A 26474-nucleotide genomic window follows, 5' to 3' on the forward strand; every position below is an offset into this window, starting at 1 on the left:
CACAGCAGGAAATAACCTCACAAAAATTGTGCATATATTTTAATCTTATTGGAAAATTTTGTGACAGATTTGTAAAAAAGTTGGAATTATTTGTTCCAGGCTCTGTCAGAGAGTTCTTTTTGAATTGGAGGAGCTGATGGCATAGTTGTAATGTTACAGGACTAGTATTCCAAAGCCTCATGCTCATGTTCTGGGGGCATAGGCTTGAATCCCACTGTGATAGAATCTGGAATAAGAGGCTGACCTAATGGTATTGTAAAATTTCAGCTGGTTCACTATGGTCCTAAAGGACATCCTTACCTGATGCAACTCCATTGCAATGTGGTTGACACTTAATTGCCTTCTAGGCAATTAGAAATGGGCAATAAATGTTGGCCTAACCAGTGACACTTGCATTCCATGAGTGTTTCTTTTAAAGGAAAGGTTATAATTCTTTGTGGAGTAGAACATTGTGTAATCCCCTCAAATTATTTATTAGTTACATGCATTAAGCTCATTGTAGTTCATGTATGCATTTACTGAAATAATCTTTTTTTAACATTTAAAATTATGACTTATTTATTAGTAAGGCACATTTTAATGCTACTTCCAGGCATTAGTTGACAGTCTGAGTGGTACTCTGAAATCATCAAAATAATTCTCAAGAATATCAAGTTTCACACAAGACTTCCAGAACTTCCCTTGCTCTCCATCCAGAACTTCCCTTACTCTCCATCCAGAACATGGCTAATTTTCTGCCTCTGTTCCACTCCCCTGCTTCATGACTTTTAAATTGGGGCTACATGGAAAACAGCACTGTAAAACAGATGTAGTATCAAATAGGAAAGTTCCCATAATTGTAGAAGTGCTTTTGAGGCACATATCCTCATGTTAAGCTCATTATTCATGGGCTTATCAATAGAATTGAAAAGACTCTGGCATCTGCTACTGTTGGCTTTGTTGTTGTATGATTAGCCTCTGGTTGAGTGCATTTAAGGCTTCAGAACTGTTGGAGATTCTTGGACACGATTTAGGAAAGCCTTCAATGATTGTTTTATACCTAAGGAGGTAAGTAAGAGACAGCTTCTAAAAGGTTAATCTGTTTGTAAAAGGTACTGGTGCTTGTGAATATGAGTCTTCCATATAGTGGTGATATTCATTTACTTTTTGGTTAATGATTGTGGAAACTATGCCAAAGATCCAGAGCTGATGAAACAAAAGATCACAAGACAACAGCTAGGATTTACTGCAATTCTAACACCACTGGGCTTCACTGCTGCAGTTGAGTCAACTGCTTCTTTTTAATGTGCTGAAATTTTAATTTTCATAATGCGACACCAGTAGCAAAATATGTTTCATATTTTGAAGAATCTGGGTAACTTATTCAATCTTGTGAAGCAGTTTTGTAATTTTGAGAATTGAATCTCATTTTCTGAAGGGGTCATTCTATTTTTAATTGGTGTTTGCTGCTGAGCTGTTTGAATGACTTGGCTAGTGTCCACTTCAAGTATATAGTAGCATTTGTTACAACCAGGATAAAATATACTGAAGTCCTCATTTGACATTGCTTTGTTTGAATGTTGACAGGTTATTGAGGCCTGAAATTTTGGTGAATGTCGCGTGATTCATTCTGATGTCGTTTACTGCACGTGATCTGATTTCTGTGAATAACTGTGGATTTCTGTATTAAGATTGAGATTATCTGTATTTGCAATGCACCTTGTTGAAAATATCAAACTGTCCTAATGTTTCACAACTACTTACTTCTTGAAGTATGGATAATGTATTGAGAGGATACAAATGCCATTTTATTGAACAATGTGCTAGTGTTCTCAATGAAGAATTGCAGATCAGATTTTGGGATACCTTGATCTTCAAAAAAAAATCCCTGGAATCTTTAACATATGCTCAAATAGGTAAACAGAATCCTTGGTTAACACCTTGTAGCAGGGGAATAGCATCTGTCTTCACAGCACACCATTGCCTCGTCACTGCAAGCGAATGCCAGTCCACTTTAAATTCTGGCAGTCTTCTAATACAGGCATTGAGCCAAACTGGTGTTTGATTCACCTTTTGTCTTGAGGAGAAAGTTGTGTACGTGCAATTTTCCATTAACGTTTTATCAATCTATTCCATAGTGTGTTTTAACTGTTTAGAATTTGCACATGGCCCAGAATTTCAGCACCTCAACTGTTTACAATGTTTTAAATATAAGCAGTTCAAAAGGTAGGGGTCTTCACTGTTATTTGCTTAGAAAAACATTATTGTTTGTTTATTGTTGGCTTTGATACCTTTTATCTCCTTCTTTGGAAGTGGTGAAGTACAGTGTTAAAAGGTAACCAATTATACTTTCAAGAATGTGACTTTGAACACAAACATTACAAAATTTAAATTACAAAGTGTAAAGTAACGGATTATAGTCTAATGAGGGTTGTATAATGCTTTCAATATTCATTTTCCGTAAAGTTTAGGGATGAGCCTGAAATTTTCTTGAGCTCCCAGGAGCGTCTGTACGGATGGGATGCGAGTTTCAGTAGACTCTGAACGATCTGACAATTCACATTTACTTTTAAGAGAACAACCGGGGAACATTTTAACTCCACAGCATCCATTTGGCAAGAACACTGACAAACAGTTCTCAGTTTAAAATCAAAAAGCCTTGACTCCACGTTGTTTTCCCCACCTGCCATGCCTTGGCCTCCTTTAACCTCTTTCTATCTCTTTCTCAATCGTTTCCCTCAAATAATGAGCTGAACTTGGAGTTTTAGAAATGAGCGTATTGCAAATTGTGTAAAAAGCATATTTTTCAGCATACATTCCCTTTTTTAAAGACAAGATTTTATGACAATACTTCAGCTGATTTGTTCACAATGCAATGCAGACAGTTGCTCAGATGGTAAATACAGATTTCTTCTGATATAACAGAAGTGAACGCGTACTTACCTGATATCTAAATGTACATTTTGCAGCAGAGATGATTGGATAGCTGGCTGTGAAATAATCCAGGTGATACATTTGTTTGCTGACAAGTTCGATCAATCAATCAATCAAGTTTACTCTTATCTCTAGCACGCAATCCTCCAAGCTTTCCCCTACCCCTTAGAAAAAAAAGCATCACTCGATCTCACAACCATCCTTTAATGATCGTCCTGCTGTTGCAGTTGACATCAAATTCAGCACAGATTAGGGTAGTTGGAATTTAACCCTGATAAGTATGAAGTGATGCACTTTGGAAGAAGTAACAAGACAAGGGAGTAAGTCAATGAAAGGCAAGATACTGGGAAGCTCAGAGAAATTGGGGTTCTTGGCGTGCTTGATAGGGCATAGAGGACACTGGCTTTATTAGTCATGGCATTAATAAGAATAAGACAGTTATGTTGGAGCTAAGCAAGACTTTGGTTAGGCCACAGCTGTAGCTTTGCTTGCAGTTTTTGATCATCGCTCTATAGGAATGAAGTGATTGCACTGAATAGGGTGCGGATGGAATTCCACTGGGTGTTGCAATGGATAGAGTAGTTTACCCATGGGGAGAGACTGGATAAACTTGGACTGTTTTCAGAGAGTGTCAGCAGAGAGATGGCTAAGAGGCGACCTGATTTAAGGTATATAAGATTGAGGTCAGAAATCACATGGCACAGTGTTATAGTCCAATGGGTTTCTTTTGAAAACACAAGCTTTTGGAGCCTCAGTCCTTCATGGTTAATGAGAGAGGTAGTATAAGACGCAGAATTTATAAGTAAAACATACGTGTGTGTGCGCAAGCATGCGTGTGTTGTGGGGAGGGGGCGGCAAGTGTGTGTGTGTGCGTGTTGTGGGGTGGGGGCGGCAAGTGTGTGCGCGCGCGTGTTGAGGGGTGGGGGCGGCAAGTGTGTGCGCGCGCGTTGAGGGGTGGGGGCGGCCACTGTGTGTGTGTGTGTGTGTGCGCGTGTTGAGGGGTGGGGCGGAACATCATTGTTTGTTTAAGCCTGGCATCTAGTTGGCCAGATGGTGAGGAGTGAATGGATGGGAGTGCGGTTCCTTACAGCCAGCTGAACAGGATGGGTGGCTCTGATGTGTTTGGATAGGTCCCAAAGGTAGAGTTTGTTTCTGGCAAGTGATCTGTGGCTGATCGGATGAGGGATCTCTCATCCTGTCATCAGTAATTAATGCTCCACAGTGGGCACAAATCAGAAGTCTGGATACAAGGAGTGACCTTAGGTCAGAAAGTGGGACAGTTGCGCAAAAATGGTGCTGGTTGGATCGAGTGCAATAAACTGCATTGAAGCGTATCTCATGACACTTGATGAGGTCTTAAGCCCCAATGGTCTCCCTGTTTGTGACTAAATTACTTATACAAGCCAGCGCTAAATGTGGACTTCCTGTATGTTTTACTCTGACAATAAATTCTCAGTTGGATTTAAAGGAACAGTTTATTATCTGTTGTGGGTTATTTAAAAAAAAGTCAGAGAGCAGGAGAGAGATAATGGGGACTGCAGATGCTGGAGAATCCAAGATAACAAAGTGTGAAGCTGGATGAACACAGCAGGCCAAGCAGCATCTCAGGAGCACAAAAGCTGACGTTTCGGGCCGAGACCCTTCATCAGAGTCTCGGCCCGAAACGTCAGCTTTTGTGCTCCTGAGATGCTGCTTGGCCTGCTGTGTTCATCCAGCTTCACACTTTGTTATCAGAGAGCAGTACAATAGAATCACTGATCCCATTGCTCAATCTATTTGTTTTGTATTGGTGCTGGTTGTGGGGAAAGAGGGAGAATGTTGTTCACAGTGCAGCTATACATATTACCCTTCCCCAATTAATGTGGCACCTGGAATTTGTATCTTATCAATACTGAGGAGTAAATGGTTCCAGGTTGTCTGCTTGAGATGGGTAAACTGAAGTGGCATTTCCAGAGGTTGGGATGCCCCAATGTTTAATACTATGCAGCTTTTTGTGATGTAGAGTTGTATTGAACTTTTGATTAAATTTGTAAGTGTGTTTGATTAAAATTATTGAGGGTTGCAGTGAGATTGTAAATATCAATGTTTGTATTTCAGAATTGTTTTACGTTGCATGGGGAAATATTGAAATTTGGTGAGAATATCTTTACATGAATATGATGAGAAAAATTCTCAATTTCCAATGTGGAAAGAAAAGTATGCTGTAGTACTTAGTGAGAAAAAAGTTCAACATTCAGTCATACGTTGAAAAAAAAGTCACAACACTTCTGTAAAAATAAAAACATTTCTAACTTGCCTTAGTCACTTCTGGAGGTACTGACTGTGTCCATAGCATCCACTTTCCAGGATATGATAAAACTGAATTTAGTTACATTTCTTCTGTCTCCTCACCTATGTTGAAGATAGTAACTGTTGATGGCTAAACTGATATTGCAATAGCCGGAAGGGTTAAAATGTATACACTTGCCAGCATTGTTACTTAGTCATGTGCACTTTCAATGGCATGTAAAAATTGTAGTCCAATTTTTAAAAATTTATTCAGTGTGTACCTTGCTCGCTGGCAACATTTATTGCCTGTCCCTAGTTGCCCTTGAGAAGGCGGTGGTCAGCTGCCTTCTTGCACTGGTGTTGTCCACCTGTTGTGGGTTGACCCACAATGCCATTAGGGAGGGAATTCCAAAATTTTGACTCCATTATGATAAAAATGTTGACTAAGGCCAGAAGGTCTTTTCCAAAGTGAATACCCATTTCCCAAAGTGAAAAGTAGTGAAGAAAATGGTCAAAACTAATTTCAGTGCATTTCTGCTTGTTTTCATTCCCCTGGAACTTTTATAGGACCATTAGACAAGGGAGCAAAAGTGGGCCATTCAACTCATCAGGTCTGACTCCACCTCTCACTAGGATCATTGTAGATTTGATAATCCTCAACTCCACTTTCTTGCCTTTTCCCTATAACTCTTAATTGCATTACTAATTTTAAAAAGAATATCCTTAATGACTGAGACTCCTCAGCTCTCTGTGAGGTAGAGAATTCCACAGATTCACTGCATTCTGAAAGAAGAAGTTTATTCTCATCTCTCTTTGAAATGTGGAATCCCGTATTCTGAGATGTGTCCACTGGTCCTCGACCTGTATCCTAATAAGAAACAACCTTTCTGCATTTACCCTGCCACGCTTCCTAAGAATCTTGTATATTTCAATAAGGTCACCTCATTTTTCTAAATTACAGTAAGCCTTGTACAGATTTAGCAAGACTACCCTGTTTTCATTCTCCATTCCCTTTGAAATAAAGCCAACATTCAATTTGTCTTCCCTAATACCAGCTGAACCTGGATTCTAGCTTTTTGTGACTGACAGACCCGACTGCCAAATATCCCTGTTCTGTAGCTTTGGGCAATCTTTCTCCATTTAAATAGTGTTTAGCTACTCTATTCTTACTGCCAAAGTTCATGACTGATACTTTCCTACTTTTATATTACATCTGTCAAAATTTTGCTTACTCAACTAACCTGTTTACATCCCTCTGCATTCAGTGCCATCCTCACCACATGCCTTCGCGTCTATTTTTGTCATGTGCAAACTTGGCTATTATACATTCAGTTTTGTCATCAAAATCATTAATATATATTGTAAATAATTGTGGCCCCATCACTGTTCCCTGTACTCCACCAGTTATGAGTTGTCAAGCTGACAATACCCGGCCTTCTCCTAACTCTGACCTCTGTTAGTTAGCAAACCCTCTATCAATGCTCACCTGCTGCCTCCAGCACTATGGGCTCTTCCTTATTATGTCGCCTAATATTGGTATCTTATCCTCATGTATGCTGACAACACTCACTTCTGTCTCCCCACCACCTCTCTCAAGCCCTCTGTCTCTCTGGTCTATCATCCAAAAATCTAGCGCTAGATCTACAATGATTTTCTCCAAATAAATATTAAGTAGACCCAAACTGTTATCTTATCTGAGCCATAAAATGCATTTCCTAGAAGTGACTCCATCACTTTCTGGCAATCAGCTGAGACTGGACTAGACTGTTTGTTTATAGAGAAACGATAGAGAATTCCAAAGGTATACAATCCTCCAAGAAAGAAAAAGAACATACCTCATCTCAGGCTTATGTAACACCCCCTTATTTTTAAGTTGTGCTTGCTGGTTTTGCACTCCCTAACTGGGGAAACGTTTTACCCGCATCTATTCTGTTTATTCCTTTACTTGTTTTGTACGGTTTCAAGCAGATCATTTCTCATTCCTAAACTCTAGATAAATCAGGCCCAGTTGGCACAATTGCTCTTCAAAGGACATTCGATGGAAAAAAAATTGGTGGACTTCTGTTGCGCTTCCTTTCTGACAATAATGCCTTTTCTAAGATTAAAAAGACCAAAACTGCATCTGGAAACCCAGAAGCTTTCCATATGCAGCTATGAAACCCATATGCCCGTATGAAGTGAGACTGCACTACTCCTGTAGTGAAATCCTCTTGCAATAAAGTCTAACTTTCCATTATCTTTCCTAATAGCTTGCTAATACTTCCTAATAGTATGTTGTTCTTCAGTGACTCGTTGACAAGGAAGCCTACATTCAATGAGATCACCTCTCATTATTTATTAGAGTTTAAAAGAAAAACCTAAACTGTTCAGCCAATCTTAATGAGTCAACCCATCATCCCAGGAAGCAAGTGAATCCCTTTTGAATTGTTTTCAGTGTCAGTTTATCTTATCTTAAATATGAAGACTACATCTGTACACAGTACTCCAGGTGTGGCGTCACCAGCACCAGTGCTGTGTCTCAACACTCCCCTGTCTTTAAATTTCAAACCTAGAGTAATAGAAGACAAAATTTTATGTGCCTTCATTATTAGTTGGTGCACCTGCTTACTAGCTTCTTGTGTTTCATGCACAAGAACAACCAGATCCCTCTGTGTTGCACTTTTTGGAGCCTTACTCGATTTAAATAATAGTCTGATTTTTGACACTTCTTAACATTTTCGTATATTGAATTTCATTTTCCAAGTTTTTGCCCACTTGCTCAATTGATTATCCCCTTGCAAAATCTTTATGTCCTCATCCCAACATGAACTTCTTTCTTATTTTTGGGTCGGCAGCAAATTTGGATACACCACACTCTGCCCTCTTCTCCACTTCATTAATATAAACAGTAAGTAATTGAGGCCCCAGGATATATCCTTGTACTCCATTAGTTGTCTTTTCAACCTGAAAAGGTTGATCTCACTCATTTCATTGACTGCTTGTGTTCACTTTTTTCCATGCCATTCCATTCCTCCCATAACCATTCTCACCCTCCCTAGCTTACCTTTGCATCTTTATCATGCCATCCCTCCCATTTCCCCCATGTGATTTTATCCCTCCTGTGCTATCTTTCACATACCACCATTCTGATGTCACCTTTTGTCTTCAACACCTCTCAAGCCATGTCATCCCCATTCCCAGTCAGGCTATTCTGTCCTTCCCATGCCAAAATTTTAATAGAGAATGACAAAATGGAAACAAGAGATGTCATGGGGCTGAAGTTGGCAGTATTGGATATGGAGAAGACATTTTAAGATTTCAAAATGCAAGTTTCTCCACAAGAGCGGTCACATAAAGAAAAACGAGTGAAACTTTAACCATAGCACGTCATTTCAGGTGAGTGGAACAGGAAGTGGGTGCCACATCAATTATTTTTGTCTGCTGGTTCCCATACATTTAAATTCTATTGCAGAGTGTTAATGGTGTGCACTGGAGATACATGAGAGATCTTGGAGGTTTTAGTTGTGCAGCCTGCTATCAGTTGACAATACATCAAGTATATATGGGCTATAAAACAGCCTTCTGGGCAAGCAGCGAGGCTCTTTATTGCAGCTTCAATTTTCATGTCCAACTGCATTGCCCTTAAGATAAGTTTTGATGAGACTATAAAGGTGACAAAGGTTTTTTTAATATAAAATTAAATTTTAATTGTTGCAGCTCACCTTGAAACAAATGTGAACCAGATACCACAAGATTGTCATGTGCAGTGACTTTATTTAATGGTGTAAGATATAAAAGATGACAAAGTTTTGTAATTAAGTATTCATAGCACGCATGTGTTAAAAGTGGGATTCCACAGAAGAGTGAGGGCTAACATGCCTAAACACGTTACTAACTTAACCTCTGAATTATAATCTGCCGTTGGAAAAATCAAAATTAAAACTCCAGCCGATATCGTTCACCCCACACACCATATTTCCTGCTCTTGCAGGTCGATATGATCTCCCTTCGAGTTCTGTAACTCTGTTTTCTACTGATACCTGAAAATGTTTGTAGTGGTTTGAATAATGTTAAGTCCATCTTGCCAGTGTTGCAGTATTAGTAAATGAAGCCAACAGTAAATGCTAGCAGTGTATGTGTAAAAAGAAAAGCAAAATGATTTTATGCCAGTAGAATAATTTTTAGTGTACTGCTTTCACAATACAGTTCTCAGTAGCATTTACACAAGAGACTTGGGAGGTATGGACAAGATTTGACAATAGTAATGTCACCAATAAGAACTGTACTTTTAAACTTTTGTTTATTTCTGTACAAGAATAGATAACTTTTCTAGTCATGAGGTAGCAGTGGACTGGAAGGGTAGCAAAGCAACCTCAACAAAGCCCCTCTTTGGATTTGTTTTTCCACATGACTGAAGAATAATCTAGTCTTCCACATGGAATACTTCTCTCTCTATTCCTGGGAAAATTGTGGGAAACTTGGTATTTGCATAATGTCTTTAGTACTGTTATGGTTGGGCTTTTGATGCCAAAACGGAGTGCCACATTTAGTGTTGGAATGGCCACCTGTCCAGAACTAATGAACTTAGCCTTTGTGTAACATTGTCTTTTCACAGCAGCCCCTTGTGAATAATGAATGAGTTGATTTGATATCGGAAAATGTATGATTTCTGTTAATGTTTGCATAGTGTCTGAAATTTTTCAGGGGCCAATTTCCATTTCAGCATGCCACATGACGACAATTTTGTCCAGTGCAATAAGTCTTAAAGTTGGTCTTTGTGAATTTTTTTCATGAACATTAAAAAGGAGTTTGAAAAGGAATTAAAAGAATTCCATTTACTACTTTCTTCAAGTTCGTTAATTGAGTTACAGTCTGTTCTTGCTTGACTTTGTTTGTACAGTTTTAACACATGCTATGTTGAATTAGAACCAGAGTGTACAAAATAAAATTAATAGTTTGCCTAGAAATTAAATATTTAATGTAGCATATAGATTTCCAGTAGGAGACTGAAGTCTTCAGGAACTTCGGAACATTTTCAAAACTGCCTAGCTAGGACCAAACATAGCATTATTCTAACTGTTATTTTCTGTCGTCTTTGATTTTAGTTATGTAGCTTCTTTTGATGTAAAAAGTTTGGTTTTAGATGGTTTGTAGGTGAAAGCATAAATTAATTGGGTATGGTAAACAAGCAATATTGGGAGAACAATATTGAAGATTACGTAATGTGCATAGCACACCACTGGCCTTTTGGCCTAACCGGCCCATGTCAGCACTTATACTCCACTTGACCCTAAGAAGTAAATGTAGAATACGTTTTTAAAAATGCAGAGAAATCGTACAGGTTAAAGGATAGAATTTTACCGAGTAAGACTGAAGCAAGTAAAGCTACGCACCAGTGCTCGAATGAATTTGAATTAGCGAGAAAGCGGATATATAGGCGAGCTGCCAATTAAGGCAGAGATAAGCCCAAAGGAGAGTTGTGGTAGAGACTAAAACCTAATTGGTGAAATTCAAACATGGAGTCCCAGGAAAAATGAGATCAGAATGATGAGACAAAAGCAGGTTTAAGGACTTTGGAGAGGTTGCAGATGCACTAAATGCAAGGATGAGGGAATTCAACGTTTCTTTTAATTGAGGACACTGCTAATGTAAGCAGACCTGGAGGCGAAAAGAAAAGCTTTGAGTTAGGAATAAATCTTGAAAATACATCTTGTTTTGTTACTGATTTGAACTGAGGGTAGATTAAGCAAATCATGTGATCTGTCTGAAATATGTCTGACAGTAGACCTGGCTGGTTGAATTGTTAAATGTTGCAAAGAATGCTTAGATTGTTATACTGGGAGAAGCATTCAAGAGATTTATGCTGAGAGAAAATGGAGCTTGGAGCACTGTAGATCTTAGCATGTGGAGATTGAGAGCCTCCAAAGTTGCAGAAATGTATAGAGATTGTCAGTTTGTCAATAGTTGTATTTTAAAATGGCCACTTTTTTTTTCCAAAGTGAGAGAGAGTCCGGCTGTCAAGAATAGCTGATTAGCATTTCTAGATATACAATCCGCGTGTCCATGGGAAGGGTGCAAAGGAAGTCATGTAAATATCTAGTTGCAGGCTTTCCTAAAATATCTTTTGAGTCTCTAGGTATGGCCCAGCGAATAAATGATGCAATACAAACAAGGACCCAGAAAATTATCTTGGCTCACAAAATTTAGTAGAATCAATTTCATTAGAACTGAGAAATACCAAGAGCGGGAAACAATGATGGGAGTTGTTTATAGGTTCTCTAATGATATTTTTACTGTAAGAAGAGCATAACTCAGAAAATTAGAGGTACTTGGAATAATTGTAGGGGCCTTTTAATTTTTAATGCAGACTGAGCAAAGCAAATTTACAGCAATAGTGCAGGCAAATAGTTTATGGAATGTGTGCAGACCATTCTAGTTCAGTCTGTCATGAAAGAAACTAGGAATTGAGCGATATTGGATCACATTGTGCAATATGAAAGGGTTAATTAATAACCTTCCTTCAATGGCAGAGTAGTAAAGATTGACCAAAGTATGTGGTATTTTATCTCGAGCTTGAAGGTGATTTTAATTCAGTCCAAAACTAGGTTTTTTAACTTGAAGCAGGGAAAGCCACTTAGCTTTAAGGTGCAAATTGGCTGACGGAAATTGGGAAATTAGTTTAAAGGTAGGAGGGTGAACAAGCAATGGCTAGCAATCAAAGATTTACTGCAATAACATGCAACAAATTACAATCCATTAAGGCACAAAAAGCCCTCAATAAAAGTGATCGATCTGTGACGGGCAGTGGAGGTAAAGGTCATATTAGATTAAACAAAAAGGTCAAAATTGCAGTAAAGCTGAAGATATTGAGGAACTTTAATTCATATGACACCAGGTTGAAGTCCAACAGGCTTATTTGAAGATGCAAGCTTTCGGAGTCTCGCTCCTTCTTCAGATGTCAGTGAGAGAGGTGGCATCAGACACAGAATTTATAAGCAAAAGATCAAAAGGTCATAGAACTGATGTGAATGTATTGAACAAACCTAAGATGGCTGTTACGTCTTTAATCAGTTAGAAAGGCTTAATATGCAAGTTCCAGAATTTCTTTAGGTCACTGCCCCAAGGTAACTAAAGATTTTATTAGTTCCCTCAGTATACCAGAGGTGACAGCCTGGGTCAGACAATGCATGTTAGGTGTGAGGCCTTGGTGCAAATCTGTCTATATTTTAACTAGGAGTCATACTACTTTCCAAAGTAGGAATTTTTTAAAAACTGCCACATTGTCTACAAATTGTGCGCTTTTTGAACAGAATAACATGTGTCTGCATATACAAATCTGCAAATGCAAATACATCTGTATATCCCTGGCAAGGTAAAACATAAATAAGTAGAGTTTAAATTGAGCTTCAACCCTGGTCTGTGTTTGTGTGTGATCTCAAGCCCTGTTGTGTGGACAGGTGTGCTGTGAATGTCACTCCTTTGAGAACAGCCATGAATGAAAAGGTTGGAATGTTCAGATAGCAGTCATTCTGATATTCTGTCATGGCATGATTGTCACAAACATTGGCAGAAGCAACTTGCCCAAGAAACATGGGATCAAGACAACTTCCAGTCTCGTGTCCCAGAAACAGCAGAATAGGCTCAACTGCATCGTGTGGAGTTTTCAATCATCCCAGTTTGAATTTATTACCCCTCCCAATAGAATGTTGGTTGAAGACTGCTATCTCTGTAACATGCAGGGCAGTGGTTGAACTACACCCTATTATCAGTAGTTTTAGAATGACCAGTGAAATAAGGTTGATACTGAGCACTAAAAGGTGTAGAAAAGGAATACTGAAGTGAGTGGACCTTTTGTAGAATGGGATATTAGGACAATCGACATGATTCATCCCTCTCTTGAACGTAGTGAAAAGTGCAAATGTTGTTCCAGAAATACTTAGCCGTTTCTCAACATGTTAGCAATTAAGTGTTAAACAAGAAGTCCTATAGGCAGCCCTCTTGACTGATCACCAGAAAGGCCTTGGATAGTCAATTGAAGCATCTTAATGTCTTCAACTTAGCATGGCCTGATTATCTGATTTCTAGACATATGAAAAAAGTGGCTGCTTTCTCAAGTAGGAAACCAGGTCCTAGGCAAGTTGCCTTTCTGGTTACGGTGGAGATGCCAATTGTTTGCTCCAGTCTGGGACCAGTCATAAGCAGGGAGGGGTACAGTAGCCTAGACAGATATTGAAAGCTACTGCTGCGTTTGACTCCAATCCTTGACCACCCTTACTCAGCTAGTCCCACCCCATATGATCTGACAGAAAAGCACTTCAGTTCTTTAAGCTTGTAGGCATGAACCTCCAGCAATGATCTCAAGAACCCAGAAACTCCCAGCCTCTGATTCTGATACGCAGAACTTCAAAATCACGTCTCACAATTCACTAAGAATCTCACTGATAAGCTATTAAGTGGCCGGTTGGAACTGGCTGATTGGAGTCTGACTGAGCATACTTTTTGCTGGTTGTGGAATGGAGTCACCCATCCGTAATAATACATGCCTCCACATTAGGGCTAAGATTTAGTGCTCTAGGTAGTTGTACATTTTCAAGTGGAGAAGAATGTTTCTTGGAGTTAGAATAATTATATTCATGGATTCAGCAAATCTAATGTGTATGTTTAAGTTGGGATAGGAGGAAAATACACCATAAAATGGATGGAACACAAAAAGCATCAGTTCTCTGAGAGAAATCCTACTATTTGGAGTTAATTGTAGCAGGAGTATTAGTGTTTGAGGTCAAACTGGACAACTGTCTGGAAAATAAACAAACTTGTTGTTTGGGAGAGGTAGTAGGAACTGCCGATGCTGGAGAATCTGAGATGGCACTGTGAAGCTGGATGAACACAGCAGACCGAGCAGGAAAGCTTGATGTTTCAGGTCGAGACCCTTCTTCAGAAAATTTATTGTTTGCTCTGGTTTGGACAGCAGAGATAATGGTCCACAGATCCACCACCACCACCACCCCCTCCATGAGCCTCCTGCCACTTTCCCCTGCAACTGTAGATGGTGTAACACTGTCCGTTTACTTCCTCCTTCCTCAGTATCCAAAGGCCCAAATACACCTGCTAGATGTAGCAGCGCTTTACCTGCACTTCACACAATCCAGTCTACTGCATCTGCTGCTCACCATGTGGTCTCCTGTACATTGGGGAAACAAAGTGTAGACTGGGTGACTTCTTTGCAGAATACTTGCAGTCTGTCTGCAAAAAGGACCCTGAACTTCCAGTTTCCTGCACTTCACACCACTGTGTTCCCTGGCCAACATCTGTGTCAGGCTTGCTGTGGCACTCCAGCAAAGCTCAGCGCAAGCTGAAAGGATAGTATTTCATTTTCTACTTGGGGAACCTGCAGCCTTCAAGACTCAATATTGAATTCAATAACCTTAGGCCTTGAGCAGTCCCATGTCCTTACACCAATGCCCAGGTACCAGGACTTGTTATCTCGCAGTCAGCTAGTACGCTCAACCATTGTAGTCACCAACAGTCTCCATTAACAGCCATTCACACTCCTAGCCAGATTGTTAGCCACTCCTTTTTCTGTCCAACAGTTCTTCTCTCTTTTTGGGTTCTATCCCAACCTATCATTTACTCCTTACCACTCTATCTTCTGCATATAAATTGACCTTTTCCAAGCTACCATCAGTTCTGAGGAAGAGTCACTCGACCCAAACGGTAACTCTGATTTCTCTCCATAGGTGCTGCCAGATCGGCTTAGTTTTCCCAGCAATTTGTATTTTAGTTTCTGATTTACAGCATCTGCAGTTCTTTTAGTTTTTAGTTGGTAAGGAGTAACCCGCTTAGCCCCACGTATTTGTTTTTGCATTCGGTGAGGGTGTGGTTGACCTTCAAATGAATTCCAATAGAAGCTTTAACTCTTTAAACCCTGATTACATTTGTCTAACAGAAGTCCAGCAATACAGATGAATTAGGCCCGAAAGCCACCTTCTAGGCTTTTTGCATACAGATTTAAAAGTCTTTCATATCGCATGTTGTAATTTCTTGCAGAGAGAATATTTCATTTAATTTGCATCTAACTTGAGCTGAAAAAGTAAGATACATTTTGACTGGGGAAGTTTATGCATCAATTTTTCAATTTAATCTGAATTTAATTGAGTGAGTTGCATTGCGTTTCTCACTTGGTGTTGTGGGGAAATCTGTTTCTTGCAGTTATGGTGAAAAAAGATTGTGTCTAATCTATCTGATGTAATCATAAGAACACAGTAAGCAACCATTGTAGAACAATGCTTTGAGAACTTTATGTCCTGTCTATGCCTGTTATTGGAAGAGGGCATTCTGCAAATCGGTGTGATCATTTGAAACTCCCCAAACCTCTGACAGTAAAGTTTTGATCGTATACAATTAATAGTTATTTATTCAACTGTTATACTCAGTCTTTCAGCTTTTGCATCCTTCTGTTGACTGAAGACTCCTTTAAAATTTACTTCTCTGACAATATTTTTGGTCATCCCTCCTAAAATCTACTACTTGCCATAATATGCAAAAAGCAGGTGGAGGGCATAGGTTTAACATGACAGTGGAAAGATTTAAAAGGGAATATTTCTTCGAGGGCGGTGTGTATATGGAATGAACTTCCAGGTGTAGTGGTACATGCAGGTAAAGTTACAACATTTAAAAGACATTTGGATAGCTGCATGAGTAAGAAAGCTTAGAGGGATTTGGGCCAAACACAGCAAATGGGGCTAGTTTAGTTTGGGAAACCTGGTCAGCATGGGCAAGTTGGACTAAAGGATCTGTTTCCATGCTGTATGACTCAATGACTCTAGTGCCATGTAGTTGTAAAATCACAGTAGAATTGGAATTTCAGTTTTGTGCAAGTAAACTGCTTATTGAACATGGCTGAGTTCTTTAGATAAAGACTAATGTTTAATAAGTTCACCTTATTGTTTTCTGTTTATAGTAAGACTTGTGTGATATGCAGGTCCTGCTGCAGAAGTCTCTGTACCCCTTGCCCTGCGATCCTAGGCTGTATGCAAGGGAGGGAGGTGAGATGGATGCTCCCAGAGGGTACACCCTGACTTATGTCCACTGCATTGAAAGGGTGTTTGATTGTGGGACAACTCTACCCTCAGCCCTGAGGTCATGAGCTGCCTGTACACATTGACATGACAGCCATGTTACATGTCAACAGACTGACTTGCAGCTGTGTTAGCCCACTGTCATAAGACTGAGTCCCCTAATTTTAAGTAGAATGGAATATAAAAAGAAAGGATGTTTTATTGCAGCTGTACAGGCATTGGCGGAACTCCTTCTGGAATATTCATTTGAAGAACAGATAAAATTCCTTTAGAAATTTACAGAAAGTTCACTGACTTGTTCCTGGGATGGAAGGCTTATCTTAAGAGGAAAGGTTGAACTGGTAAAGCCTATACCAGTTGGAGTTCAGAACAATGAGAGGTGAATTTATTGAAGGATTTAAGTTCTTGTATCTGACATATGGAAAATATTAAACGTTATTATTAAATAAGTTATGGTACGTACTTGGATATGTTCAAGGTAAGCAGACAGACTCAACATAATTTTGTTTAAGAGGAAACATTTTTTGATAATCTATTGGAATTCTTCAAGGAAGTAAACACTTGCTGTGGATAAAGGGGTACAAGTAGATCTACTGTTCTGATATTTACAGAGGTATTTAATGAGGTGCCATATTAAAGGTTATTGCAGAAAGTAGAAGCTGATGGTGTAGAGGGTAGCATATTGCCATAGATAAAAGATTAACAGGAAGCAGCACGTAGGCATACAATTGTTGTGCTCCAGGTTGGGAAGATGTAACGGGTTGGTGTTTATAATAGGAATCAGTGCTGCATCCTCAACTGTTCACAATTTATATAAGTGATTTCAGACAAAGGGTCGCAGGACTGTTGTAACATTGTGGTAGTATCCAAACCTTAGAAGGTCCAGTTTCAAGTCCAATCTGCCCTGGAAGCTTGCCATGACAAGTTTACACAGGATGATTCAAAATAGATTGACACTGGGGTGGAAGATATGGTTGCCAAATTTGTGGGCAACATAAAGATAGGTAGGAAAATAAGTTGGGAAGAGGGCATAAGGAAGCTGTGAAAATATAGACAGTCTAGGTAAGTAGATAAAGATGTGACAAATAGACAATAATGTGGGAAAAAGTAAAATTGCCCATTTAGTGCAATGAACAGAAATAAATATACAGGTAGGTCTACAATAATGTGATAGTTGCATTCTTGCGTGACCTTGCACTATAGAAAATCACCTTAAAGGGAAATCTCAATACCTGTACAGAGAATCTGTTATCCAAACAGCATCCACTATTCATCAATCGTATTACAGCCAGTTCACGTTAATGAAACATGAGTTATAGCAGAACTAACTGTATTATCAAAATACTGAGAATTGCTAGTGTTCTGAGATATCGAAGGACTGTGTGACTTCATGTTTGAATCATAAAAAATTTGTACATAGGTGTAACGAATAATGAGGGAAGCTAATATAGTATTATGATTTATCACAAGAGGAATTAAATATGAAAGTAGGAACGTTATGCTTCAGTTATATAGGTGACTGATGAGATTGCTTCTCGAACACTGCACCGTATCAGTCATCTTAAATAAGGAAGGCATAAATGCATTGGAAGCAGCTCACAGCAAGTTCACTGGACTGCTACTTGGAGTGGGGAGGTGGGATGTGGTTAACTTGGGAGGAAACATTGAACAGGCTCAGCTTGTATCTGCTGGAGTTTAGGACAGTAAGAGGTGACTTGATCGAAAAATACAAAATCCGGCAGAGTAGTTGTGAAGGCGGTTTCTCTTTATGGGAGAAACTAGAACTAGGGGCCACGTTTTAAAATCAGAGGTAATGAATTAAAAACAGATAAGACAAAAATATTTCTGAGGGTAGCTCAGTGGTTAGCCCTGCTGCCTCAAAGCACTAGAAATGTAGGTTCAATTCCAGTTTGAGTGACTATCTACGTGGAGTTTGCACGTTTTCTTTTGTAACTGAATGGATTTCCTCTGCATACTCCGGTTTCCTCTCACTGTCCAAAGATGTACAGGTTAGGTGAATTGGCCATGCTAAATTGCCCATAGTGTTCAGAGATTTGTAGGTTAGTTGGGTTAGCCATGGAGAATTCAAAGTTACAGAGATAGGATAGGGGAATGGGCCTGGGTGGGGTGTTCTTCTAAGGGTTTGTGTGGACTGGAAGGGGCAAATTGCCTGCTTCCACGACGTAGGGATTCAATGGTTTGGTTGTGAGTCCTTGGAACTCTTCTTCTGAAAAGGCATTGGATGTAGCATCTTTGGATATTTTTAAGATGGAGGAGATAGGTTCTTTTTAAATGAGGGATGAAAAATTACTAGGCGTAGGCAAGAATGTAGCTTTGAGGTTACAGTCAGTTCAGCCATGATCTTGTTGAATGGATGAATACACTATTCCTGTTTGCACTTCATATGTTTGTACATCTGTTCGTACATACGCTCGTGCCTTAAGAGGGCTTGGTGGGATGGTTCCCTCTTGTGAGGTAGACCAAAATGAGGAGGCATAGGTTCGGAATAAGAAGTCTAAGGCAAAACCCGAGGAGATATTTTTCATTAACATTTGTTAGAGTAAGGAATTGCCTATCTCCAGAAGGTAGTGAAGTCTGGGTCTTTGTTATTAAATGCTGAACCTGGTAGATTTTTGATAGTGTGACAATACTGTGGCTTTTAAGATGTTATTTTGTCCTTTTTCTTTGAAGAGAGGTTGTAAGACAGAGTCACAGAGTGGCTACTGAAGACCACTTGAGTAAACAGCTTGTGAGGCCTTGGTTTTTTTTTAAGAAGTTGGAACAATTGAAGCAGCCTGGATGTGGCCAGCTTTTACAGACTAAGCTTTTTAGTTTTTCTTTTAGTTTTTAGATTTAGATTTAAGCAGAAACTTTTGGGATCTCAAGAGTCAGGCCTCACTGAATGTCTCATTGCTGCCTCTCTCTCTGAATCTTCTCTTGATGTTATTTCCTCCTGGATTGGAGAACTGCATGTGAGAATCTGTGTCTGAATTTTCCTTGCTTGCCAAGAGTGTATTTATAGGATCTTCCTATTTTGGAACAGTTAATTAGTAATAGGTACCGTATCTATTATTCTGTTAAATTTCCAGCATTGTTATTCTAAATTCCTCTTTCTTTGGTCGTAATTTTAACTACAGTGTTTAAATAAATTGTGGTTTGCTTAACATCAAGTAGTTTGATCAGTCACATTGCATCGAGAACAGACACTTGACATGCAGGGTCACACAAGAAAATGTTAGGGCTTATGTTGCCTTCTTAAAATATCTTGAAGGGGCCCAGTTTGGTCTGTTACAACAGACAAGAGAGTTAAGGGTTATGGAGAAGGAAAGTGGAGCTAAAATGTTCATCTTACAATCTTATTGAATGATAGGGAAGGCTACACTGCTGAAAGGCCTTCTACAGCTTTTTCTAAGTTCTGTGTTGGAGGCAGGCAGGCAGCAATGTTTAGGTATGGCAGAGCGCCAACAATTCCTTCTTCCTACCAGACAAGACTATATCACTGAATAACCATTCTGTGAAGTTTGTCGTCTTCTTTGGAAGCAGATGATGCCACCTGATGCACTTGTTTCTGACTGTTCAACATACTTGAACTGGTACTTAATCAAATATCCCATACTGTTGATATTCAGTTGTTCCATTGTATAGCCAACCCTTTAAACTGTGTCATACAATGCTTACTTTCTGCTTCCTATTATCAATTATCAGGCTTAAGGCTTTCCTGTCTGTCGAATTGGTTACATGTAGTTCTGCTATAATGGATGTTTCATTAATGCAAATTGGCTGTTACGCGTTTGATGAAGAGTGGCTGCTGATGGATAATGTGAACCTTCTGTTGTACAGCTATAGCGATTTCCCTATAACATGATTTTCCAGGGCAGTATTCTATAATGCGATTTTCTATGGCGCAAGGTCACACAAGAAGACAACTATCATGTTATGGGAGAGCTACCTGTACCAGATCTATCTAGCACTAAGTTTATGCCAGTGTATTGTAGTAATTGGGAGCTAAACTGAGATCAAGGTCACTTGATTTAGTTGCTCAGAATTGGAAGAAAGGCATCCAACACACACGAGGCAATTTCTTATTTACGTTTTTAGCACAAAAATATTTCTACTTTAAAGTGTCAAATTTTTGTGTAAATGATGGACTGGATGCACTTATAAAGAAAGAAGGCTCGCTGGTCTCTCATTCAAACAAGGCACCTGGCAACATTAATTGGACTAGAAATATATAAAAGTGCTGAAGCATGAAGATTGAAATAGTACATAGAACAGTACAGCACAATACAGGCCCTTCGGCCCACGATGTTGTGCGGAATTTTTACCCTAAACCTAAGGTCTATCTAACCTTCACCACTACCTTATACTATCTTCCATATGCCTATCTAATTGCCGCTTAAGTGCCCCTAATGAGGCCGACTCCACTACCCTCTCTGGCAATGCATTCCATGCCCCTACCACTCTAATTGAAGAACCTACCTCTGGCGTCTCACCGATATCTACCTCCACTCACTTTTTAAAACTATGTTCCCTTGTTAAAGCTACCTCCACTCTAAGAAAAAGTCTCTGGCTGTATACTGTATTCTATACCTCTGATCATTTTGTCCACCTCTATCAAGTCACCTCTCATCCTTCGTCATTCTAAAGAGAAAAGCCCTAGCTCTGTCAACCTTTCCTTGTGAGACCTTCCCTCCATTCCTGGCAACATCCTGGTAAATCTCCTCTGCACCTTTTCCAAGGCTTCCACATCTTTCCTTAATGAGGTGACCAGAACTGGACACAATACTCTTAAAATCCATCTGCCACTTCTCAGCCCAGCTCTGCATTCTATCAATGTCCCTTTGTAACATAGAACAGCCCTGTGCACTGTGCACAATGTGACCCACCTTCATATCGTCTGCAAACTTGCTAATCCACCCTTCCACTCCTTCATCCAAATCATTTACAACAATCACAAATAGAAGAGGACCCAGAACAGATCCTTGAGGTACACCACTCGTAACTGAGCACCATGTTGAATATTTTCTGTCCGCTACCACCCTTTGTCTTCTCAGGGTCAGCCAATTCTGAATCCAATCTGCCACATTTCCCCCTATCCCATGCCTCCTTACCTTCTGCATGAGCCTACTATGGGGACCCTTATCAAACGCTTTACTTAAGTCCACGTATACCACATCCACTGCCCTACCTTCATCCACATGTTTGGTCACCTGTTCAAACAATTCAATAAGGTTTGTGAGGCATGATCTACCAGTCACAGATCCATGCTGACTATCACGAATCAAACTGTGCCTTTCCAAGTGATGATAATCCTGTCTCTCGGAGCCCTTTCCAATAATTTGCCCATCACTGACGTAAGCCTAACTGGCCTGTAATTTCCAGGTTATCCCTGTTCCTTTTTTTTGATAAAAGGAATGACGTTTGCCTCTTTCCAGTCGTCTGACACTGTGCCCATGGACAGTGAGGGCAAAAATATCATTTGATGTTCCATGTTCCAACTTAAATCCATGCCACCTGTCATTGATCCCTCCATCAAGGGGAAGGTTTCATCTTGTCTACCCTATCTATGCCAACATAATTTTATACATCTTGATTTGTGTTTCCTGCCACTCTCCTTAGTTCTGAGGAAAACAACCCCAGTCTTTATGACTGAAACTCTCCAGCCCACGCAACATCCTGCTGATTCTCCTCTGCACCTTCTTCAGTCCAATCAAGTCACTCCCATGAAGTTGATTTCAGAACTGCATACAATATTCTAGCTGTGGCCTAGTGAACGTTTTGTACAGTTGCTGTCCAACTGTATGCCTCAACTAATAAAGGCAAGTATACCATATTCTGCTTTAACCACTTCATCCATATGCCCTGATACCTCATGCATATCAAGTTACCTCTAATCTTCAGTACTTCCCAGGGCCCTGCCGTTGACCACGTATTCCCTTGCTTGTCCTGTCCAAATACATTACCTAATGTTTACCAACACTGAAATCAATTTGCCACTGATCAGCCCATCTGTATCCTCTTTTAGTTTCTTTGTCTCTCCTTTTTATTCCCTTTCTTTCTCTGTCACTTCTGTCTAATGGAGAGAGTTGTTCTAGTCCTTTTGAGGCCTCCAATTAACTAACTTATGTATTTAAACACATATGCAGTTTATTACCACTCAGAACCTTTATTCATTTGGGTTTATCGGAGGCCACAGCAAAATATCAGGCCTCATTGGCAATACCTTATGCAAATATAGGCTCTCTGAACAAGCTCATCAGATTGAAGAAAAACAATACGCATGGATCAAAATATTTTCACAGTTTGGAAATAGAATGATGGTTTTTATGCAGTAGAGCCAAGAAACTTTGAGTGTTCTCAATATCTGGCTTCTCAAAAACATTCACTCAAACAGTGTGCTCTTGCATGCATCAGTTCTTCAAACAATGAGCCATAAAAAATTATTAATACTGTCTTTATGTACCAAAGGCTGAGTATTAAACTCTGGTTGTGATGTTTTCACTTTAATCGTTGTGAAGGACATTTCAGCAATGTTCCATAGTTTCCATTGAACCATCATGAAATGAGACACAACCAAGTGGGGTGGGGTGTTGTGTGGTGTAGTGTAGTGAAGGGGAAGAATTTCAAAACAATTTAATTTTATAATATTCTGCTCTCAAGATTGTAATTTTTTTTATCAGTTAAAATTTGTTATATAGCACTTTACTGTGCCATTGAATTTCATAAAAGATTTGTATTCTGTTTTTGATTAAATTACGTTATAACAAGTTACCTTTGTTTACAGGTTGAATGTAAAAATAAAAGGTTAAACTTAAATTATTTTCTTGTTTTTTAGGCTCTGCAGAAGCTGGCCACCCAGTACCTAAAGAGAGAATGGGTTGGATTAAAACTTGATGAAAAAAGTGAACATAATAGGTAAATGTGTTGTGTGTATGAGTAAAGCATTACATAAAGGTAATGTCAGATTGATAGATCCTGAAATAAAGTAGCCCCTAATATTCGCTTTATATTTGCGTGAGATGACGGAAATTGTCTGTGCTTTTGCAAGTATTTACTAATCTAACGATCTTGCATAGAACAAACCCCACTCAGTGCATATGTATTTTTATGTAAATATAATTTATCACATTACTTTTGACTGTTCTGTCAAGAAGTACCTAAAATCAGTTAAGATTATAAAGTGATCATTTATTATTGTATGCCAAATTTTAAAGGCTATCTGAATACTCAACTAGTTTATTGTAGATACATGTTTCAGAGCACTTAAATCAGTTCAATTTTATGAAAAGTTCAGCTTTTAAAAATGATTTTACTGTTGGTTACTCATTTGTATTATCAGTAGTTGTTTCATTAAATTTCATTGTATTGGCTTGACTTGTTAAAAAAATACTCCAGGTTGAGTTTTACAGTGGCTTATTCTGAGCTATTTAAATAGCTCATCACGCAAATGAATGCAGACGTTTTATTAAGGGAAAGGCTTATTTTAAATGTTCAAAGACCTGGAAGTGAAATAGTTTATCTTGGTATTTTTTCTTTAGTCCAAGCGTATCTGTTATTGCAATAAAAAAGTGGTCAGAGGGATTCGCTGGAGCCTGGTGCCGAGCATGTTTCATTCCTTTTACATCATAGACTCCAAGAACTCTACAGAAAATTGCTTGCGCTGTCAAATCAATAGTAGTGGGTTTTCTCCACATGGACCAGCTGGCCTAAAGCAGATTGCTGGACATAGTCTAAATTTGCCGTATCTCTTTCAAGTAATGATGTGATTACTTATTTGAAGAGCTTACTTCCTTCACTCATTTGGGCTTATTGGATGGCCAAAGCAAACTATCAGGCCTCATTGACATTACCTTGTACAAACATATCCCATGAAATAATAAATATATGAATGTTGCTTGCAAAAAGTAGCATTAGTTGTACATCCCTAAGTGCCCTCTAACTGAGTAGCTTGCTAGGATCATTTCAGAGTCAACCACATTGCTGGTGACTGGACATGTAGTCTAGACCAGATAAGGATGGCCAATTTCCGTCAATAAAGGACATTGGTGAATCAGTGGGGTTTTCTTTTCATGTTTCATGGTTGCCGTTGGCTTTCAATTCTAGATTTGATTTATCGATTTTTAAATTCCACCAACTGCTGTTGTAGGAATTGAACCTAATTGAGGTTGTTGACTTCATCACCGAGCTGGTTTGTTTTTCGTTCAGATGTTTTGTCACCATGCTAGGTGACATCATCAGTGGAACCTCCGATGAAGCGATGTTATTCTACTTTGCTTGGAATTTTTACTGTCTGGTCCATTATGGTGAGTACTGTCATAACAATTATACAAGATCCTTGCCATAAATGAGTATCTCCGCAACATCATCCACAGATGTCTACATAACGACAACAACAGGAGGACACAGTACGACCTAACACGCTTACCACACTTCCCCACATCAGAACTGACAGCAAGACTCCTAAGACCGCTAGGAATTACGGTGGCCCACAAGACCACAAACACTCTACGACAACACTCAAGGGTTAAGGACCCCATTCCCTCAAGATGCAGAATGAACATGGTTTACAAAATACCATACAATGGCTGCCACAAACATTACAACAGACAGGAAGGAAACTGGCCATGAGACTACACAAACATCAGCTAGTAGCAAATGGCACAATGAGCTCTCCTTAATATTTGTACATCTAGACAGTGAAGGCCATCACTGGGACAAAAGTACCATTGTAGCCAAAGCTAAACACAGACACGTGTGGGAATTCCTAGAGGTGTGGTTCTCCACCCATACTTCAATCAACAAACATATAGAAATGGACCCCATATATAAACCCATACAGATCAAAACCAGAAATGACAGTACTCACCATAATGGACCAGACCGTATAAATTCCAAGCAAAGTAGAATAACATCGCTACTTTGGAGGCTCCACTGATGATGTCACCTAGCATTGGTGACAAAACATCTGAACTAAAACAACCAGAGCTACAGGTCTTTGCCAATACTATATTGAACCTACTTCCCCAGGTTTTAGCCTGGGCGTTTGGATTACTTGTCCAGAGACATTACCGCTACTTCCCCACATTGTAACTACTCTCAGTCTGTAAAGAAAATTTTCTAACTTGTCTGTCAGTTTGTGTTCATCTTAACTGTGTAACCTCCAGTCTTCTTGCCAACTACTGGAATATTGGTGAATTATCTCCGCATAATCCTTTGGAAATGTGCACCTATAACTGTTTACAGCCCAAAGGTACCTGCAATCTGCTGGTCAACCCACATCCAGGCAACTTGCTTCTTAAAATATTTTATTCAATTTTTCATCATATGAGATACTCATCTTTGCCTCAACTACTATTTGTGCTCAAGTATTATATAACCCAACAAACATCTGTGAAAAGATTTTTTAATGACGTTATGCACGTCCACATTCAAGGCTTATATCTTTTGAAGCCATAGCTCTCTTCATGTGTACCATATGGAATGTCATGTCGAACCTAGGTTTTCACCTATACCCACTGTATTAATTTCAACTCACCCCCCCCCCCCCCACCCCCGGATGTTAGTTAAATGTTCAATTTTCATAATTTTCCAGAGTTTGCAATTGTTCTGGTCGTCTTATTCATTTAAGTACCTATTGCTTTTAAATTTCTTGTTAGTTTTGTATGTAGAAAATAGGAGCAGCAATGGGCTAACGGGCCCTCTGAGCCAGCTTCACCACTCAGTAAGATCATGGCTGATCATTCAACTCAATACCCTGTCCCTGTTCTCTGCTGATACCTCTTGACCCCTTTAACCCGAAGAACTATAATCAAGCTCTTTGAAAATATTCACTGTTTTGACCTCAAACTTTCTGTGGCAGAGAGTTCACAAGTTCACTACACTGAAGAAATTTTTCTTCTTTATAGTGTGAAATGGCCTACCACATATCTTTAAACTGCGACACCTGGTTCAGGACTCTCCCCTCATTGGGAATGTCCTTCCCGCGTTTACGCTGACCTGTTAGAATTTGATAGATTTCTATGAGATCCTTCGCCCGCGTTCTTCTCAACACCAGTGATTCTAGTCCTAACTGATCCAGTTCATGTATCAAAATAATAAGGACAAAGAATGCACAATAACAATAACAGCTACCTAGAATACATCTCTTCCCACCCACCCTCCTGCAAAAATTCCATCCCCTATTCCCAATTCCTCTGCTTCCGCCGCATCTGCTCCCAGGATGAGACATTGCACTCC

The 26474-nt window shown here is 39.4% G+C and overlaps 1 protein-coding gene across 6 annotated transcripts in view; it reads left to right on the plus strand.

Moving 5' to 3' along the window:
• LOC125453699 (F-BAR and double SH3 domains protein 2-like) overlaps positions 1-26474 on the plus strand; it is a 238588-nt gene that overhangs the window by 45831 nt on the left and 166283 nt on the right. For all 6 annotated transcript variants that reach the window (XM_048533585.2, XM_048533589.2, XM_048533586.2 and 3 more), the window contains one exon: positions 23074-23153. In XM_048533585.2, coding sequence (XP_048389542.1) covers positions 23074-23153 — 80 coding nt within the window. The remainder of the gene's footprint in view (positions 1-23073; positions 23154-26474) is intronic.

The sequence above is a fragment of the Stegostoma tigrinum genome, chromosome 6, assembly GCF_030684315.1.
Source record: "Stegostoma tigrinum isolate sSteTig4 chromosome 6, sSteTig4.hap1, whole genome shotgun sequence".
NCBI lineage: Eukaryota > Metazoa > Chordata > Chondrichthyes > Orectolobiformes > Stegostomatidae > Stegostoma > Stegostoma tigrinum.